General features: G+C 40.6%; 1 protein-coding gene across 2 annotated transcripts in view; it reads left to right on the forward strand.

The window, feature by feature from the left end:
• Positions 1-969: 969 nt before the first annotated feature.
• TNKS (tankyrase) overlaps positions 970-19,265 on the forward strand; it is a 213,598-nt gene continuing 195,302 nt past the window's right edge. The window contains exon 1 of one of the 2 annotated variants that reach the window (XM_008274070.4): positions 970-1,741. In XM_008274070.4, the coding sequence (XP_008272292.3) occupies positions 1,069-1,741 (673 nt within the window). In that variant the 5' untranslated portion in view covers positions 970-1,068. The remainder of the gene's footprint in view (positions 1,742-19,265) is intronic. The other variant, XM_051832511.2, reaches the window with a different exon arrangement.

Consider the following 19,265-nt stretch of genomic DNA (forward strand, 5'->3'; position numbering starts at 1 on the left):
TTAATACTTAGCACTTATGGAATTATTGTTATTCCGATTTTACAGAGGGGGCACTGCAAGACGGAGTGCTTGGTTGTTTAGAGTCTGCCCGAATTTACACCGTTAGTAAATGCCAGAGCTTGAATTCCGGTCCTGGCAATCTGAACCACCAGTTAAAAATGTTAGGTTAACAAAGTACACACATAGAGTGGGAAAACTTGTAGGGGTCAGGCCAGTCCTGCGGCATAGCAGGTAAAGCTGCCACCTGCAGTGCCGGCATCCCATACGGGCGTGGGTTAGAGTCCCTGCTGCTCCACTTCCCATCCAGCTTTCTGCTATGGCAGATGGCCCAAGTCCTTGGGCCCCTGCACCCTTGTGGGAGACCTGGAAGAAGCTCCTGGCTCCTGGCTTCGGATCAGCCCAACTCCAGGTCTTGCAGCCATTTAGGCTGTGAACCAATGGATGGAGGACCTTTCTGTCTGTCTGTAACTCTCCCTCTCAAATAAATAAATCAATCTTAAACAAAAACAAAAACAACCTTGTAGGGAAGGAACAAGAGACCAAGGGAATAACTGGGGAAGAAAGACCGCTTTAAAAAATTACCAGTGGGCTGATGACAGCTACATATTACTGACAATCGGAGCATTTTGTCTATATCAGCTCATTTAATCCTGCAGGCGATTCTGTGAGGTGGGACCTGATGATGAAAAACATTCTCTGCTTGCACCGAATTGCGCCTCAGTTGCTGACTCTGGAGCAACACAAGGAAGGCTCTAGGAGACTAGGGCACGGAACTGAGCAAGGCAAGGCAAGCAGGCGGAAGGTGGGAAATGCAGGGAGAACCTGGTTCCAGCGTTCAAATCTCTTCGCCGGCCCGCCGGGTCGTCACAAAGCCCGCCCCTCAGTCACGAAGCCACGCCCTCCGCCTCCGAAGTTCTCAGAGCTCCCAATACTTCCCTCTTTCTCTTTGACCCGCCCACCCCGCCAAGCATCAGTTCCTGTGCGCTGACTGCTGATTGGCCCAGAGGTCGGAAGTGAGGGCGGGCGGTGGGGCCGTTGCCGCAGTGACAGAGCTGGGGGTGTCCGAAGATGGCGGCGTCGCGTCGCTCTCAGCATCATCACCACCATCATCAACAACAGCTCCAGCCCGCCCCAGGGGCTTCGGCGCCGCCGCCGCCACCTCCCCCACCTCTCAGTCCCGGCCTGGCCCCAGCGACCACCCCAGCCTCCCCAACGGCCGGTGGCCTGGCCCCCTTCGCTTCCCCGCGGCACGGCCTAGCGCTGCCGGAGGGGGATGGAAGTCGGGATCCGCCCGACAGGCCCCAATCCCCGGACCCACTTGACAGTACCAGCTGTTGCAGCACCACCAGCACAATCTGTACCGTCGCCGCTGCGGCCGCGGTCCCGGCGGCTTCTGCTTCGTCTGCCGTCGGGGTCGCTCCCAATCCAGCCGGCGGTGGCAGTAACAATTCACCGTCGTCCTCTTCTTCCCCGACGTATTCCTCCTCTTCCTCTCCTTCCTCCCCTGGATCGAGCTTGGCGGAGAGCCCCGAGGCAGCCGGAGTTAGCAACACAGCGACACTGGGACCTGGGGCAGCGGGACCTGGGACAGGGGTCCCAGCAGTGAGTGGGGCCCTACGGGAACTGCTGGAGGCCTGTCGCAATGGGGACGTGTCCAGGGTAAAGAGGCTGGTGGACGCGGCAAACGTCAATGCAAAGGACATGGCCGGCCGGAAGTCTTCTCCCCTGCACTTCGCTGCAGGTCAGACTTTTGAATTACTTATTAATGGTACCGGGGTCAGGGCCGGGGGTCCGGCTATGAAAAAACAGGTAATTATGATGGGGCGAAGTGGGGGCGTGGCCACGGCCGGTCCACTCTTCGCCGGAAGACCAGAGGTTCCTTTCTTTAGGGAGCGCCTGGGTGCCAGGGGTGTGGGAGGGGAGGTGTGAGTCCGTTCTTTACTGTTTGCAAACTGATACCTCTAACGAGACTCCCTGTAGTCGCAGGCGCGGGATAGTTGGAAGTACTTAAACTTTTTCGTTCCGAGTGTACAGGAATAAAGTTAAGATTTGGGCGGCTTTGGAGTCGCTTTGTCGTCGCTGTGGCCAGTTTGTTTTCAGAATAAGGGTCTGTCCCTTGAGGACGGTCTAGATCGGAAGAAGTTTAATGTAACTCCGCAGGCGTTTACAGATTTTTCCTGTTGATCTTCGTAAAATACATTAATAAAAGACATAACCGAAGTTTTGGCACCTCCCTCTTTTGAAGAAGTTTGCTGTACAGTTGAGACCAGAATATGCCTGCATGAAACAACTGGGAGAAAAATATTTGGATGCATTATGTGACAATGGAAGAAATACAGGCTTTGAAGTTTTGTTATTTGTCTAGCAGGCCGTTTACCTTAAATCTCATGGGCAAAAACAGATTAAGGTTATTTGAAGATCTAGTAAGGAGTATGCGGCATATGACATCTAGGAAAAAAGTGGGAACTCCTAACTCTGGGTACTGCACTTTATCTGCCTCTCCCTCCCTCTCTCCCTCCCTTCCTTCGTCCTCCTTCTTCTCTCTCTCTCTCTTGTTTAGCAAGTTGTTGATTATTTTCTTTTAAAAACACTTAATATATTTTTATAAATTACAGGGACATATAGAACAAAGACAAAAAATTAAACATCAGAAATATTACACTGAAATTATACACCTTAAAAACACATTACAAAATCCAAGTAGGACAGAAAGATATACAATGAAAAACACCACCCCCACACAGAAACATCAAAGCTAACACACCAAAGATACCCTCTGTTAAGTTTCTTGCTACATTTCTGATATAAGTCACTCCTTCAATTTGTTCTGTTAATAGTAAACATGTAAAGATCTCACTGTATTATTCATTCTTACCACAATTTGGGAAATAATATTATCCTCATTTTACAGGTATTAAACATGTAGCACATCTTGTTTAAATTTGCATTCACTCAGGAGGTGGTTGAACCTTAAGTTCAAGCACTTGGGTTCTAGAACTTGTGAAATCAAGCTTTAATGAGCATACACTGTCCCTGATTTAAAGTCACTTTTCATTTTGTGAGTAATTATAGTGCAGGTTTTCTGATTTTCGTGATCTATTAGGAAGAGAAGTAATAGTGAGCTTACATGTAAGAGTAACTTTCACTATTTTTTTAAATTGCAGTCCATACTTAGAAATACACACAAAGTTTCATGAAACTGTACTTCCCCTTACTACATGTGCTATGCTCTGATATTTTACGTTGTATTCTATTTCATTTCATTTTTAGCAACTACTGCTTGTGATCCATTAGGTGGGTCCTGACCAGTGGTGTGGGAAATACAGGAAATCGTTATTAGATCACGATCCATTCTTCATACATCGACACTGCTCTCAGGAGTGCAGTGAAGCGAATCATAAACAGGCTTGCATCCAACTAGGTACTCCTTCGAGGGTCTTGCTTGTTTTAAATGAGATACCATTGCTCTGTCTTCACGCTAAATGAAAGCTCCATCTGATTTAAAAAGTCAACCCAGATTTGTTCTTTCCCATACTTTATTCCAAATCTGATTATTTTAACATTGCTTCACAAATTTTAGCATTTCTAATTTTACTTCCATTTGACTTCCTTATAAGTAATCACTAACAAATGTAATTAGTTTTATTTATTTGTATATTAGTATATTTAGGATTAAAACTTAGGGCTAGTCACACTTAAAATAGAGCTCGTCTTCCAAATCGTCTTCTGTCTGCAATGAGTTACTTTTAATTTTGTTCTAGAGTTTTACGTGTACCTGGATAAGCTAGAGTGCAGACAATAGCAGTCCTGTAATTGGGTTGTAGCTATGAGAACCTCACTTTGAACTTTTTTTTTTTTTTGACAAGAAGAGTTAGACAGAGAGAGAGAGACAGAGAGAGAGAGAAAAACGTCTTCCTTCCGTTGGTTCATCCCCTAAATGGCTGCTGCAGCCGGTGTTGCACTGATCTGAAGCCAGGAGCCAGGTGCTTCTTCCTGGTGTCCCATGCAGATACAGAGCCCAAGCACTTGGGCCATCCTCCACTGCACTCCCGGGCCACAGCAGAGAGCTGGACTGGAAGAGGAGCAACTGGGACAGAATCCGGCGCCTCAACCAGGACTAGAACTCGGAGTGCTGGTGCCACAGGCGGAGGATTAGCCTAGTGAGCTGTGGCGCCGGCTGAACTGACTTTTTAATAAAAATGTGAAAATATTTTTAGCTCATTTGAGGAAAACAGGCAAAATAATAACAAAATTTTCTAAGATATAAAAACGTAACACTGTAGTCAATTTACCACTTTCATGTTTATATGTATAATATTGAAGTTTTCTTAAATCTGTCCTGTCAGGCTGAATAGTTAGAAGTAATTCTTTGTGTGCGTGTTTTTTTTTAAAGTATTTATTTGAAAGACAAAGTGGCATGCCAACACACACACACGCACACACACGCACAAAGAGAGATCTTCCAACTGCTAGTTCACTCCTCAAATACTGCAGGCCTAGGCCACGGTGAAGTCAGGGGCCTGGAACTCCATTTGGGTTTCCCACATGGGTGGCAGAGCCCCCAAGTGCTTGAACCGTCGTCTGCTGCTTTCCAAGGTGTGTTAGCAGGGGTCTTGATGGGCACTTGAACTGGCACTGCCGTGTGGGATTCTGGCTTCCCAAGTTTGCTTTCCCCATGTACCGCAATGCCGGCCCCAGAAATAATTCTTAATTGACAGTTACTTGGTTATTGTGATAGTGGATAGATCACTCTTGTATAGACACTACTGTTAGTAAGGTAATCATGAAATAATAGTTTTGGGAAGTTGAAGTTGGAACAATTCCTTGGATAGAAAGCTTTAACAGTTATAGTTCATTTGCTCTACAAATATTTAATACTTTAAAGGTCAGATGTTACAGTTTTGGAGAACAAATGGTTCTTACCCATGTGGTGCCTAGTCTAGTGGGGAAGCTAAACAGCAGTAACAAAACCCACAAAGAATATAACTTTTAGTGACAGGAAAGCACAGTGTACTGTCTTTTGGAGTATGTTACAGGGCTCTTCTCCTGGGTTTGGAGCAGTTGAGGAAATCTTTCTAGATAAACTTTTTTCAAGCAAAGGTTTCAGAGGTGACCTCAGGCTAGCCAATCAAACGTTGGAAAGAATAATGTTAAGTAATGCATTTATTTACATTTAAAAATGAGTTTTCAGTTCCACAGAGTGAATCGAAACCATTTTTTAAAGATCTCAGTAGTGGTGTGAAACCATATTTAAGTCCTATGACTTTGGGCCGGTGCTTTGGTGGGTAAAGCTGCCCCCTAGGGTGCTGGCATCCCATTTACCTGCCAGTTTGAGTCCCAGCTGCTCCACTTCCAGTACAGCTTCCCGCTAATGGGAAAGCAGAGGAGAAGGGCCCAAGTGCTTGGGCCCTTGAACCCATGTGGGAAACCTGGAGGAAGCGCCTGGCTTTGGCCTGGCCCAGCCCTGGCTTTTGTGGCCATTTGTGGAATGAACCAGTGGATGGAAGATCTCTCTCTGTGTCTTCTCCTTTTTTCTGTAACTCTGCATTTCAAATAAATAAAAGTAAATAAATTAGGCCGGAGCCATGGCTCACTAGGCTAATCCTCCGCCTGCAGCACCGGCACCGCGGGTTCTAGTCCCGGTTGCTCCTCTTCCAGTCCAGCTCTCTGCTGTGGCCCGGGAGGGCAGTGGAGGATGGCCCAACTGCTTGGGCCCTGCACCCGCATGGGAGACCAGGAAGAAGCACCTGGCTCCTGGCTTAGGATCAGTGCAGCGCTGGCCATAGCAGCCATTAGGAGAGTGAACCAACGGAAGGAAGACTTTTTCTCTGTCTCTCTCTCACTGTCTATAACTCTCTCTCTGTCTCTCTCACTCACTGTCTAACTCTGTCTGGCAAAAAAAAAAAAAAAAAAGTAACTAAATTAAAAAAAAGCCCGGTGACTTTATACTGCCATAACAGTGGTAATATTCCCTCTAGCAGAAAAATTGAGACCATATTAGTAATTCAGTTGTCTCTCCACAGTTAGAACAGAATCTTTAGTTTCCATAGTTAATAAAGATTCTGAAAATACTATTTGTAAAGCCTCCATATGATGACCTTATCAAAATGATAGTCTTTCATTGTTGACTAGAGTTTATATGAGACTTCTCTCTTTTACAGATAAGATTCTTGACCCTAGTTTTCTATTGTTCAAAGTTCAGCAGTCAGAAGGCTTTATAAATAATACCATTTAGAATGATTATCATCTTCTCAATTCAGTACCTTGTAATGGCATATTTTTGCTGAAGGATTGTATATTTTGGCAACTTTTCTTTTTATAGAAAAGTTTAGATAAGGTCTTTAACAAAACATTGCATTCTGAGACTACATCATATTTATTTTAAAGTAAAGAAATTTCAAAATAGGCTTCCTGGTAGTTCATTAGCGTGTGACTTGAATTGTGATGTGCAATATGAGGTGTTTTAGTGTTGAAGCAGCAGAGTGGAGATGCCAGTGTGATTTTCTCTTTGGTTGGTTATGGTTGGTGTCTTCTGTTACAGCGCACCTTTAAGTGCACCAGGGTTGCTCAGTTCATTCCTGATTATTGCTTTTCAGCATGACCATGCTTGTCTTTTTTCCCCTTGCCAGTACAGACGTAGTTCCTAGTTAAAAAGCCACTGCGTCCTCTAAATGGCCACCTGTCTAAATTGCAGGTAAAAAATGAGTCAGAACACTTCACGCCTGGTGTAGGAATCTTTTTGTGTTTTCCATTGTCTGGCAAGATCCTTGATTATGCTTTCAAGCAAACTCCCTGCCTCAGGATTTAAGAAGGGTCTAAATTTGGTAATAGAAGAAAAGGAGTTAGATTCATAAATACCTTCCCAGACTTAAAACTTCTGGTTACAAAAGTTTTTTCTTAGTGTTTTCTTAAAACATATTTTCCCTAAGATATATTTTCAGAAGAAATTAATGTAGAACTTTTTGTTAGAAGGATGTGCAAGGTATATATCTTTTTCTTTTGTCTTCGTGATCGCACTCCTTGGAAGCAAATGATTTAAAGAACAAATTAGCATCAACTCAAATGTCCATCAGCTGAAGACTGGATAAAGAAATTATGGGATATGTACACCAAGGAATGCTACTCAGTGATAAAAAAAAAAAGAAATCCTGTCATTTTTGACAAAATGGACTCAACTAAAAAGCATTATATTTAGTGAAATAAGCCAGTCCCCAAAGGACAAATACCATGTTCTCCCTGATCTGTGGTAACTAATAGAGCACCTAAAAGGTAATCTCTAGAAGTGAAATTGACACTTTGAGTTGCAATAACTTTGAACAGCCCTTATCTTGACTGTTGAGGAATATTTTTTTTCAAACAATTTGTTGAACTCTTTACTTAGTGTAGGGTTGATCTTATGTGTATAAAGTTAATTGAAAATAGATCTTAGTAAAAAATAAGAATGGAAGCCGGCGCTGTGGCTCACTAGGCTAATCCTCCGCCTTGCGGTGCTGGCACACTGGGTTCCAGTCCCGGTCGGGGCACTGGATTCTGTCCCGGTTGCCCCTCTTCCAGGCCAGCTCTCTGCTGTGGCCAGGGAGTGCAGTGGAGGATGGCCCAGGTCCTTGGGCACTGCACCCCATGGGAGACCAAGATAAGTACCTGGCTCCGGCCATCGGATCAGCGCAGTGCGCTGGCCGCAGCATGCCTGCCGCGGTGGCCATTGGGGGGTGAACCAACGGCAAAGGAAGACCTTTCTCTCTGTCTCTCTCTCTTACTGTCCATTCTGCCTGTCAAAAAAAAAAAAAAAAGAAATAGGAGAGGGAGGAGGAAGAAGGGTGTAGGTTGGGAGGGTGGGTAAGGTGGGAAGAATCACTGTGTTTCCAAAGTTGTATTTTTGAAATGTATCAATTTTATATACCTTAAATAAAAGGTTAAAAGGTAAAAAAAAAAAAAAGACCAAATTAGCTGTAAGGTATCCAAATGTATATGTACCTGGGAAAAATTGGTAACAAGCAAACTGGAGCAATGCTTACATAAATTATAACACTGTGTGATTCCTATTACATATCTCTGCTCATGAATTTCTTGGTCTATCAACCTTTTTTTAGTGCTGGTCAATGTAAATTGCAGGCATCTGTGCAACAGCTGCCCTCACTGCACCAATAGATGTATCATTATCAAAAGATTTTAATGTTTATTTAAATATTTGCCTTTTACTGTAAAATTTGCACAGATCTTATATGTACAGTCGGTGAGTTTGGACAGATGCAAACACCAGTGTAGCTCAAACCTATACTGGAAGTCATCATGACCTTAGAAAGTTCCCTCATGCCCCTTGTCCTGTAGTCAACCACTGTTCTTGATTGCTTTTTTCTGCTCTAAAGAGTTGCCTGTTTTAGAAGTTCACATAAGTGGAATCACGCAATATTTACTCTTTTCCAGTGAGACAGTTCTTTTGCTCAGCATAGTGGTTTTTGATGATGATACGTATCAGAACAGTCATGCGTCAGCACCAGGCATGCATTTTGAAAAGCAAGTTGTTAGGTGATTTTGCTTTGTTGGCATATCAGTTTACCTTCACAGCCACTGCACACCTAGGCTACATGATGTAACCATTGCTCCTGGGCTGCAAACCTGTGTATCATGCTACTCTACTGAATACTGTTGGCAGCTGTAATACAGAGGTATTTGTGTGTCACCATGTCCACATATAGAAAATGTACAGTTAAAATACAGCATAAAAGTTAAAAAATAGCAGTGCCTGCCCACTCATGTCTAAGAGCACTGGAGATTAGAATTTCAATTTAGGAATCCTAAGAGGACATGAATACTCAACCCGTACATGGGTCTTCTGATGATTTAACCCTGTTATTTGTTAAAAGCTAGTTATTTGAGAGACTGAGGAAGAGCATGCACTCCCTGAAGAAGAGCACATCTGCTCATTCACTCCCCAAATTCCTCCAAATGCTGGGGCAGACTAGGAGCACAGCTCAGGGCTCGGATCTCTAGGTGGCAGGACTCAGATAAATCTTTTTTTTTTTTTTAAAGAATGTTTTATTGTGAGGGGAGGGGCAGCGTTGTGGTACACTGGGTTAAGCTGCTGCATGAGACACAGGCATCCCACATGAGCGCCAGTTTGAGTCCTGGCTGATTCGCTTCTAATCCCACTCCCTGCTAATGTGCCTGGGAAAGCAGAGGAAGATGGCCAAAGTATTTGGACCTGTGCCACCCACTTGGGAGGCCCTGATGGAATTCCTGGCTCCTGGCTTCAGCCTTGCCCAACTCTGTCCATTCTGGCCATCAGGGGGAGTGAACCAACAGTTGGAAGATCTCTCTCTCTCTCTCTGCCTCTCCATCTTTCTCCATTACTCTTTCAAATAAGTAAATAAATCTTGAAAAAAAGGAATATTTTATTTTATATGACCATCTCTCTCAGCTATCTTATGCTTACTGTGTGTATCCCTTTGCTTTCAACCTGTGTCTTCATTTTTAAAATGTGTCTAATATGGACAGTATTTATTGCTTTTATAAACTCTCTGACAATGTTTGTCTTTTTTTAATCTATTCCATTAACTAATATTGATACTTCAAATTCATATTCAGAACTGTAGGGTTTCTACTTAACCTTCTATATTTCTGTCTACATCATTTCTTCCATACCTAAACTTCTGGTTCTCCAAGAGCAACAGGATTATAGAATTAGAATATAACATCTTGTTTGCTTTATTATATAGTAATGCACAGTTGGTCTCAAAGTAATGTAGACACAGCAAAATTACTAAAAGCATCTAAAAGTTTGTTTGAATACACTATCTTTACTGTTTGTTCCATTATTCTTGCTCCATCATGACAAGAGGTAGCTATTACATACTTTCTTGTAAGGAACTTCATTTAGTTTTAGTTCTAACAGTGTGTACATGGTAGATGGTCACCACACGTGGCTACCATATATTCTTCTCCTTCACATGTGTGTGTGCTGTACCATTCTTCAAGAGGTGAAGCCCATTTCCCTCTGCTTGTATGTGAGTTAGATTTGTGACTTGCTGGAATGAGTGGAATATGGTAGATTGACACCTGAGCCTTTGGAAATTTAAAATTTTCACTTTTGTGCAATGGGAACCCTCTTGGCACCCTGCTGCCATGTAATAAAGCCAGTGTAAAGGATGTAAAGTAAGGATGGTAAAGAGGGATGCCCTCTGCTGGTGCTCACTCCAGCTAAGTGAGTGACTGAGCCACTATAGATATTCCAACCTCACGGAGCCCCCAGTGGCTTCGCTTAGGTAACACCTAGTCACAGAAATAAGAAGTGCTGGTTGTTATTTTAAGCCACTAAATTAAGGAGTTATTTATTAAACAGCAATATGATAGAAGTCATTGCTATAGTCCTAGTTTATTTCCTTGTTTTAAATTAGCCCACTGCTAGTCTTTATCATTGATGTCGCTCTAATTATTTTGGTTGTCTGTCACTAGAGTTTACTCAGGAAGCTCTCCTGGGGAAAATATTCCCTGAAAATTTTTTTTTCTGTCACTAACAATCATTGCCTTATTCTTAGAAGTCATTTTGGCTGAATGTGTAATATTTGGTTTTCACTTTCTTTGAATTCTTTCTTGTTTAATTTTTTCTTCTATTGGAAATTATTTCTTGAGATTGTTATTTATATTTCAGATATATGCTCTTTCATATCTTGCTTCATCTTCATGTTATCTTTTAGCTACTGTTGAAATAATTGATTGTAATTTTGTCTGTGTTGGGGTCATTTTCTTCTGGTATGTATTTATTGTAGAGATGTTACCCTGCTGAAATTCTCATAAGAACTTTATATGGGATTTGACCTCAGTTTTTTTAATCACTCATTTTATAGACATTAGATAATTTCAAGGATAAACGTAAAGGTCTGGGATGTCAAGGATAACTCCACTTGGGTCTTTTTTCTCATGCTGGACATGCTTTTCTAGAATAGTTGAGGCCTCTTGTAAGGTTTCTAGGATCATCTCTTACAGTAGCATAATTGTATTATTTCATAATTTAAATGATAAAGCATCAGTTTATTTACATAGGAGTCTATTTTGGTAAGTTTGGTCCAACTGCTTGCCTTCTTTTCTGTCCTGTGGGACATCTACCCATTCCCCTCATGCAGTGAAAGATCAGAGACCATGTGTCTTCCTTCCAGATATAAAATGACTTTTTGATGGTTAATAGGGCAAAGAAACATATTTTGAGGATAGAAGACATACTGTCATGGCCTGGGTTGTGAACTTAAGTATGTTAAAAAGTGCGATCTCAGGCATAGAGTCCAAAAGAATCAAGGAATGTAAAGGATTCTGAGGAAATACATTGTATTGTTAGGTTTTAGAGGAGCAAACACATCACCATGAACCTTAGATGTATTTCAGAGCTTCCTTGTTCTTTAAAGACAAATTTTTAGGTATTTGACTGTAGAATCTGCAGTAGATCCATTGGAAGAGAGGGGTGCCTCTTAGATTCTTGCTTTTCTCTGCTGTGTTGGGTCCCTTAACGTTACTGTATTTTATTCTTCTGAGAGTAGACCACATGCTGTGGTTTGAGTGTGCCCTCCAAAACTGATGTTGAAATGTATTTGCCATTCATGAGAGCAGTACTTAGAGAAGGGACCTTTAACTGGTGGTCATGTCAATAGGGCCAGCAGACTAAAACACCAATATGGATACAGGTTTAGTCCAGATTAAGAGGGAATGGAGGGGCCGGTGCCATGGCTCACTTGGTTAATCCTCCACCTATGGCGCCTGCATCCCATATAGGCGCTGGTTCTAGTCCTGGCTGCTCTTCTTCCAGGCCAGCTCTCTGCTGTGGCCCGGGAGGGCAGTAGAGGATGGCCCAGGTGCTTGGGCCCTGCACCCACATGGGAGAGCAGGAGGAGGCACCTGTCTCCTGGCTTTGGATTGGCACAGTGTGCCAGCCATAGCAGCCATTTGGGGAGTGAACCAACAGAAGGAAGACCTTTCTCTGTCTCTGTCTCTCTCACTGTCTATAACTCTGTCAAATAAATAAATAAAATAAAATAAAATAAAAGAGGGAATGGAGTCTGAAGACTAGGTGAAGCCTCCCCGTAGGAGATTTTGCTTGTTAATAAAATAAATTGAAATGTACCTACGAAACATCTAGAAAGGTACTTTCAGCTTATTGTTGAATAAAAAACACTACACTCTTAAAAAATAAAGAATTGAGTATAGTGGTTTTGTTAAGAATTTGTATTAAAACCTGAGTATCCAGGACACCATTGGACCTTGGTTTTTAAAAAGTATTTTGATTTCTAGTAATTAAGGAAAATTTGGAGTGTCCTGTTTCTGCATGCCCACTGTCTTTCTCTTTTAAGCTTCATCAGATGGCCAAGATCATTTTTCCCACAGTGAGTTTCTAGGTTCTTTGTGGAAACTTGTTTGGCTTGTTTGTTCAGGTATCTCTTTGTAGAATTTTAGCACCTTGAGATTAAACTTTTTTTTTTTTTTAATAGACTGATTTTTGTTTGTTTGAGTCTATCAGCTTCTCATTCAATTTAGACAAGTGAATTTATTTTTTATTACAGGAAGAGAGGAACTGAAGGGATGTAAAATTTCTTCTTCCTTTTTTGCCTTTTCCTTGTTACAGGCCTAGTTGGTGCCAGCTGCTCTTTTGTTTGTTTGGACTTGCAACTTTTTCTTCTGTGGTAAATTTTGGGGTTGGGAGTGAGCAACCATTTGGTAGTTAGCAAATGATTTCCGTTAACTACAAGACCAAACTAAAAAACCTTGCTTTGAATTTGCTGATTGACCAAAAAACTTTATAGCTGTATTCTCCATATCTTCATTATAGTTTAGAAGTAAATGTGAAGTACTAAGAAGTACATTTACAAGAAGTAAATGTGAAGTACTAAGAAGTACAGGTGCCTAGTTGATTTAATGTTTGAAAAGCTTGGCTATGTGTATGTATAAGTAGACACTGACAAGATCAGATGCCTTCATTAGGATATATTCAAAAGCTGTGGGAATCATTTTTTCTATCCAGCTTCTTAGTAAGATGTGCAGTTCTCAGGTTGTTCTCTTGCTAACTATGGAAATTTGTTTTTCCTTTTACCCCCCCCCCAAAAAAAAAAGGACATAGGGTTACAGTTAATAAATATACAGTAGCTATTTTTCCTAATGTCTTGAGAAGAGATACCAATTTATGTTTTTCTTTACTGGAAAATATTCCTATCTGGCAAAGAAATCTTTACACTAACTTTAAAAATTAGGACAAGCTATCAAAAAATGTGGTTATCTCCCCTTTTTCCCCCAAAATAATCAACAAAACTTTGACAATAGAACTGTATAAAGCGGTACTCTTGGTTTTATGAAAGCAGATAAATTTGGAGTATTTGATAAAAAAATCTTGATATTTAATTCAGTGAATCATTTGTAGTGATTACTCTATAAATAAGTGAACAATTGAACTCTTAAGGTTAACATTTCTAATCCTTTTATTTTCTTAAATGTAAAACATTAATCCTTATATATCAGTTCATTCTATATCTTCAAAATCCTAGATTACACACATACCTTATTTGTCTTAATACTATTTGGCTCATGAAAATCAAATGGAAAGTCGGTAAGGGATGAGACATAAAGTTTGTATTTTGAGATATTTTGTAATATAACTTGTTATTGCTTTCCCATATCATTTTTCTGAGACTGAAAGTCATTGTACATATTTTTGCAAAGTACAAGAAAAAGTAGTCCGTTGCCAAAGCAGCTAATAGTGATTTTTGCTGTTTCCATCCAGCACTTTTCCCTAGGTATTTAAAGTAAAATTTTTAGTTAAGTAGTCCATTGGAAAATTTGCAGTTATTAGAACGTTGGACTGTTTTTTTGTTCATTGCTTTACAGACATAAAAAGTGTGATTAGCAGTGACCTTTAAGAATTCCATATTTAAATTGAAGAAGGATATTTTAGCAACTCCTTTCTTTATGACTACTTAAAATTGCTAAAATCTTGAAGACAAGTTTTGTTATGTTTTGACTCATGGAAGCAATCAAGTTAAACATTGTTTTTGAATAGTAAATAAAACCTATGTGAGTCTCAGCAATTTCAATGTATGTAATGACATTGAATTGTTGTACACCTAAAAATATTTTAATTTATGTGTATTTTGCCCAGCTAAAATTTTTAAACATGGAAGTATCATAATCAACATTTAGGTTTCTCTGTTGTCCTAAAGAAAACTTGTTTCTTAATGTCACCAACATGAAATATGGAAAATTAGTGTATTCTTCAGAGCAATTCTCAGCGATTACGTTGAGCACACACTTTTCATCTCTTCTGTTAATTCATGTTTCTGAAAGTAACTGTAGTCCTTCTCTGGCAGTGTGAAACTCAGCATTAATGAAGTGTTTATGGAAATTCAAAAGAACTTCGTGCAGCTTGCTTAATTAGCAGTCACTGGGACAATTCCATAGTGTATTCCTTCCCTTGCCCCATATTCTGTTCCTCAGGGGTCTGGCATGATCCCTGAAGTTTTATTAAAATTCAGTAACAGCCCAACAAGGATGAGTGTCATAAGGAGCAAGATGACGAGAATGGCAGTGTTTTCTGCCCTTTAAGAAGGTGATAGTCAAAAATGAGTTCCTTAAGCTTTTGGATCTCAGGATTCTTTTACACTTGTGAAAATACGATATTTGCCCCTTATCCACAGGGATATGGGATGCCTGAAAGTAGGGATAATACCAAACTCTTTATATACTATTTTTTTCTATATATACATGCCTATGGTAAAGTTTTATTTTTAAACTAGGCACAGTTAAGATATTACTTATCAGTAATAACTACATAAAAATAATTTTAACAATATACTCTAATAAAAGTTATGTGAATGTAATCTCAAAATCTGTATTATAGATATTAGTAACCTCAGCCTATGATTTTTTTGCTTTCTTTATTGAGAACTTTTCCTTTCTCTTTTATAAGAAGCACTTATGGCTTCCCTTTGGCAGCATTACTGCTCTTGGACTCTGGACCATTATTATGTAAATTAAGGATTATTTATCCATGAGCACTGGGGTCCCTAACAGTTGATCTGGTAATCGACATAATTCAGTGTGGACCCATCTTGTGCAGAGACGACACACACCCCAGGAAACACCTAGCAGGACCAGGAGAGATTTCATCATGTTGCTCAGTTTAAAACTTACGTGTTGTTTATTTGGGGAATTTTTTGTTAAAATTTTTTTGGACTTTGGTTAACTGCAGGTAAAACCACCGAAAGCACTGAAAGGGAAACCATGGGTAAGGGGGAAGTACTATAATTGAGGGAGTTTTAGTTCTTGTGGGTGGATTTTATTATATTAGAAATCAAAACTGAGACACTGTAAAATAAAAATAATGAACTCCATTATATGTTAGGGTACATAACACATTATTTATTTTTAGAGTTAAATTTTTAGAGTTTATTTTTAGAGTTAAACTTTTCAAGCTGTTTAACAGCCAACATTTTTTTAATTTTAAGATTTATTTATTTACTCGAAAGGTAGAGTTACAGAGAGAAAGAGAGATTTTCATCTACTGGTTTGCTCTGCAAATGGCCTCAGCAATGGAGGCTGAGCCAGGCTGAAGCCAGGAACCTGAGTTTCATCCAGGTCTCCCATGAGGGTAGCAGGGCCCAAGTATTTGGGCCATCTTCTGCTGCTTTCTCAGGTGCCTTAGTTAGCAGGGAGCTGGATCAGAGGTTGAGCAACCTGGGCTGTGGTGCCCCCATGGGGTGCGCATGGCAGGCAGCCACTTAACTCACTGTGCTTTGCCACCAGGCCTGCCCTGTAAATAACACTTCAGTGAAAAGAAACTGATTAATAACAAAGGTTAATCAGAGGGGTGGGATTCTTTCACACTTCCAATTTGATTTGATGTCTGACTCAATAGAAGATAGCTGAATTCTAATCTGCTGCATGCCATGTATTGTGATGTATTATTTAGATTGAAGTATAGCAAGACAATCTTGCTTCAACAGATAATGTAGTTGGAAAATGAAGAGTATTTTAATAGCATTTTCTTTTTTTTTTTTTTTTTAAGATTTTATTTATTTATTTGAGAGGTAGAGTTACAGACAGTGAGAGGGAGAGACAGACAGAAAGGTGGCTTAGGGCAGTGAATACCCAGAGGTGTGTGTGCTGGGTGTGGCCAGGGATCTCTGTTTAGTGCTCCAGGGTGAGGGGAGTGTCCAAGGTGACACCTAAGTTGGGTATGGTAAATTTTTTTTTCTTATCAGAGGGGAGGTTTGTTCAGCCCTATTGGCATAGTCTCATGCTTACCTCTTCTCCTCCAAGGAGACCAGTGCATGACTTCTCTTGGCTCATTGCTGGGTGCCTGGACACAAGCTAGCACAGCTGTTATGTCCAAAATGGTGCCCACTGTGTCTTGATAAGTTACAGGATGCCAGTTCCGGGTGATCGGGGAGAGAGAAACAAGACCCTTTTTTCCCCTCTAAATTGGCAGGTATACTGTCCCCCACAGGGCTCCAGGCTGGACTCATGTCAGGCTCTTCCCATAGCTTTATTGCCAGTGGCTTGGGTTGCTGGAATCTGTTCTCTCCTCACTCTCCAAAGCTGGTGCCGAGGCTCTCAGGTGCTGGCGCCCTGAGTTGTGCACATCCACACCCTCCACATAGATCCACAGCGTCCCTCTAATTTGCGTCAAGTTTCCCCTGGAGTTTTCTTCCTAATTCTTCCCTGAGATTGCGCTCTCTCTACTTTTTTAAAACTCTTTTCCCAAGACTAGAGCAGTAAGCTCCCTCCCTATTACACCATCTTGGAATCCTAAATTTTTTTTTAAGGTTACTTTTGAGTCACTACCCATTTACCACCCATAGATTAATTTTGTCTGTTGTTTTGGAAAACCCTGGCATATGAGAACTGATCACCAAAGGCAGAAGGTGCCAAGAGGAGAAAGAGGTAGACAAATCAAGGTTGTATAAAGTATAATTTACTTGGGACTTACAGATGAAACATGTTTTGGGCAGCAGCCACAAGACAGGATTCTCCATGTCAGGAGACAGGAAGAAAAGGGTTTATAAGCTGAGCTAGACAAAGATAGTCATTGGTCAACTGGAATATACCTGTACTTTCTCAAGAGTTACTAACATTTCAGACATAAGGTAAGGTTAGATAATGTACAGTACAGGAATCACTTAGCAGGTTGCTTTAATAATTATGGTTATCCCATGGGGTTTGGGATGACTGCCAGGTCCCTAGAGGGTAAGATGGCAGTTACCACCAAGATGGCCCCAGTTGTATCATGCTGGATCTCTATGGTAGTTTGTTTTTATTCTTCTACAGAATTGCATGGTATGAGTGTGCCACTGTTCATATATTCTACTGCTGATGAGCATTTGAGTAGTTTCTATGTTAACCCTTATGATTATTGTGCCTATGAACATCTTTGTATATGTCTCTAAAACGAGTCATTCAAAATCAGAGTTCTTAGTATTTTTGAGAGGTAGAGAAACAGGCAGCGCTCCATCTGTTGATTTACTCCCCCAAATTTTTGCAATGGCTGGGGTTGGGCAAGGCTAAAGCCAGAAGCCAGGAACTCAGTTCTTGCCACTCGTGTGGCAGTTTACTTAAGCCATCACCATTCTACCATGAGGGTGGGCATTAGCAAGCTAGAATTAGGAGCACAATCAAGATTCCAGCCAAGGTACTCTGGTGTGGGATGTTGGGCATCCTAACCGGTAGCTTAATGTTAGGCCAAATTCCTGCCCCATTATTCATGTTTTAATTTTCGTTGCTTTGAGCACTTCTGGGTCACTGAATTTCCTTTTTAAAAATTGGTATTTTCACTCTCTCTCTCTCACCACTGTCCACTCTGCCTGTAAAAAAAAAAATTGGTATTTTCTTTTCTGTGAATTACCTTCCTTTTTAAAATTTTTCTTTTGCCTTTTGATGTTAATTTCATGTGTGCTTTTTATTGTCATTGCAAATATTTTCCTAGTTTATTTGTTTAAAATTTTTTTTTGTTTTCTTTTATTGCCTTTTCTATCCAAAGAGTACAAATACCCATTTAACATTTTTTAAGGTTTAATTTCAACATGTTACACTTTCAATCTAATTTAAATTTATCTGGCTATCCACTGAGAGGCAAAAATTTTAGAAACAGTTTTTAGGGAGCCAGTTCCCTTCAACTATTTATTGAATAATACATACAACCATTTAAATAAAAATGAAGATGGGTCTTTTTAAATACTATGTTGAGGGATGTTTTGCTACTTTTTGTTTTGAATTCTAGTTATTGTAATTCATTCATTGTACTGTGCTTATCCTTTCCCTTCCTGCTACTCCAGTAAGGATAACCTCTAAAATAACTTCCACATCAAAATAAAGGTTGATTGAAAACAGTCTGCAGGATAACAAGACTCTGTTTAGCTTTTCCCTCTAACTTCTGAGTTGAATGTTTACATAAATATTTACATTTTGTAGTTTTTTTTTTTACCTATATGTAAGTTCTTGTAGCAGAAATTTAAATTATGTCAATTTGGTAGGGAATAGTCATAGTCTTCTCACTGACATGGAAAATAAGGGAATTTTAGTTTTGATATATTGGTTTTGAGGGCTGATCTCATCTCTGTGGCATAAAGTTATTTGATTGCATCGTTTCCACCTTCTTTGAAACATTCTGAATATCTTTTAGGGTTCTGAATATATAATATGTTTTATGCCTTTCAGTCTTTGCGTTTTCTATCCCTGTTCTCTTTGAGACACCCTGGTCGTTTTTTTTATTTTCTGATTTATTGTTTAATCTTTAGATCTTAGTTCAAAATATCATTTCATTAGGGAAGGTTCCCTATCCCAGACTTGATTAAGTTTGCATTGCTGTGTATTCTTTTTTTTATTTGACAGGTAGAGTTATAGACAGTGAGAGAGGGAGACAGAGAAAGGTCTTCCTTCTGTTGGTTTACTCCCCAAATGGCCACTACGGCTGGCGCTGCGCTGATCTGAAGCCAGGAGCCAGGTGCTTCTTCCTGGTCTCCCATGTGGGTGCAGGGGCCCAAGCACTTGGGCCATCCTCCACTGCTCTCCCGGGCCACAGCAGAGAGCTGGACTGGAAGAGGAGCAGCCGGGACTAGAACCGGTGCCCATGTGGGTTGCTGGCACCGCAGGTGGAGGATTAACCAAGTGAGCCAGGGCTCCGGCCCGCTTTGTTACTCTTTGTTACATTGTAATTATTTATTAAAATATTTAATTGGCCCGTGTTCTGTGAAACAAGGATAGATTTTTCCTGAATTAATTCATGATTCATAGATACG

This window comes from Oryctolagus cuniculus, chromosome 2 (assembly GCF_964237555.1).
Source record: "Oryctolagus cuniculus chromosome 2, mOryCun1.1, whole genome shotgun sequence".
NCBI lineage: Eukaryota > Metazoa > Chordata > Mammalia > Lagomorpha > Leporidae > Oryctolagus > Oryctolagus cuniculus.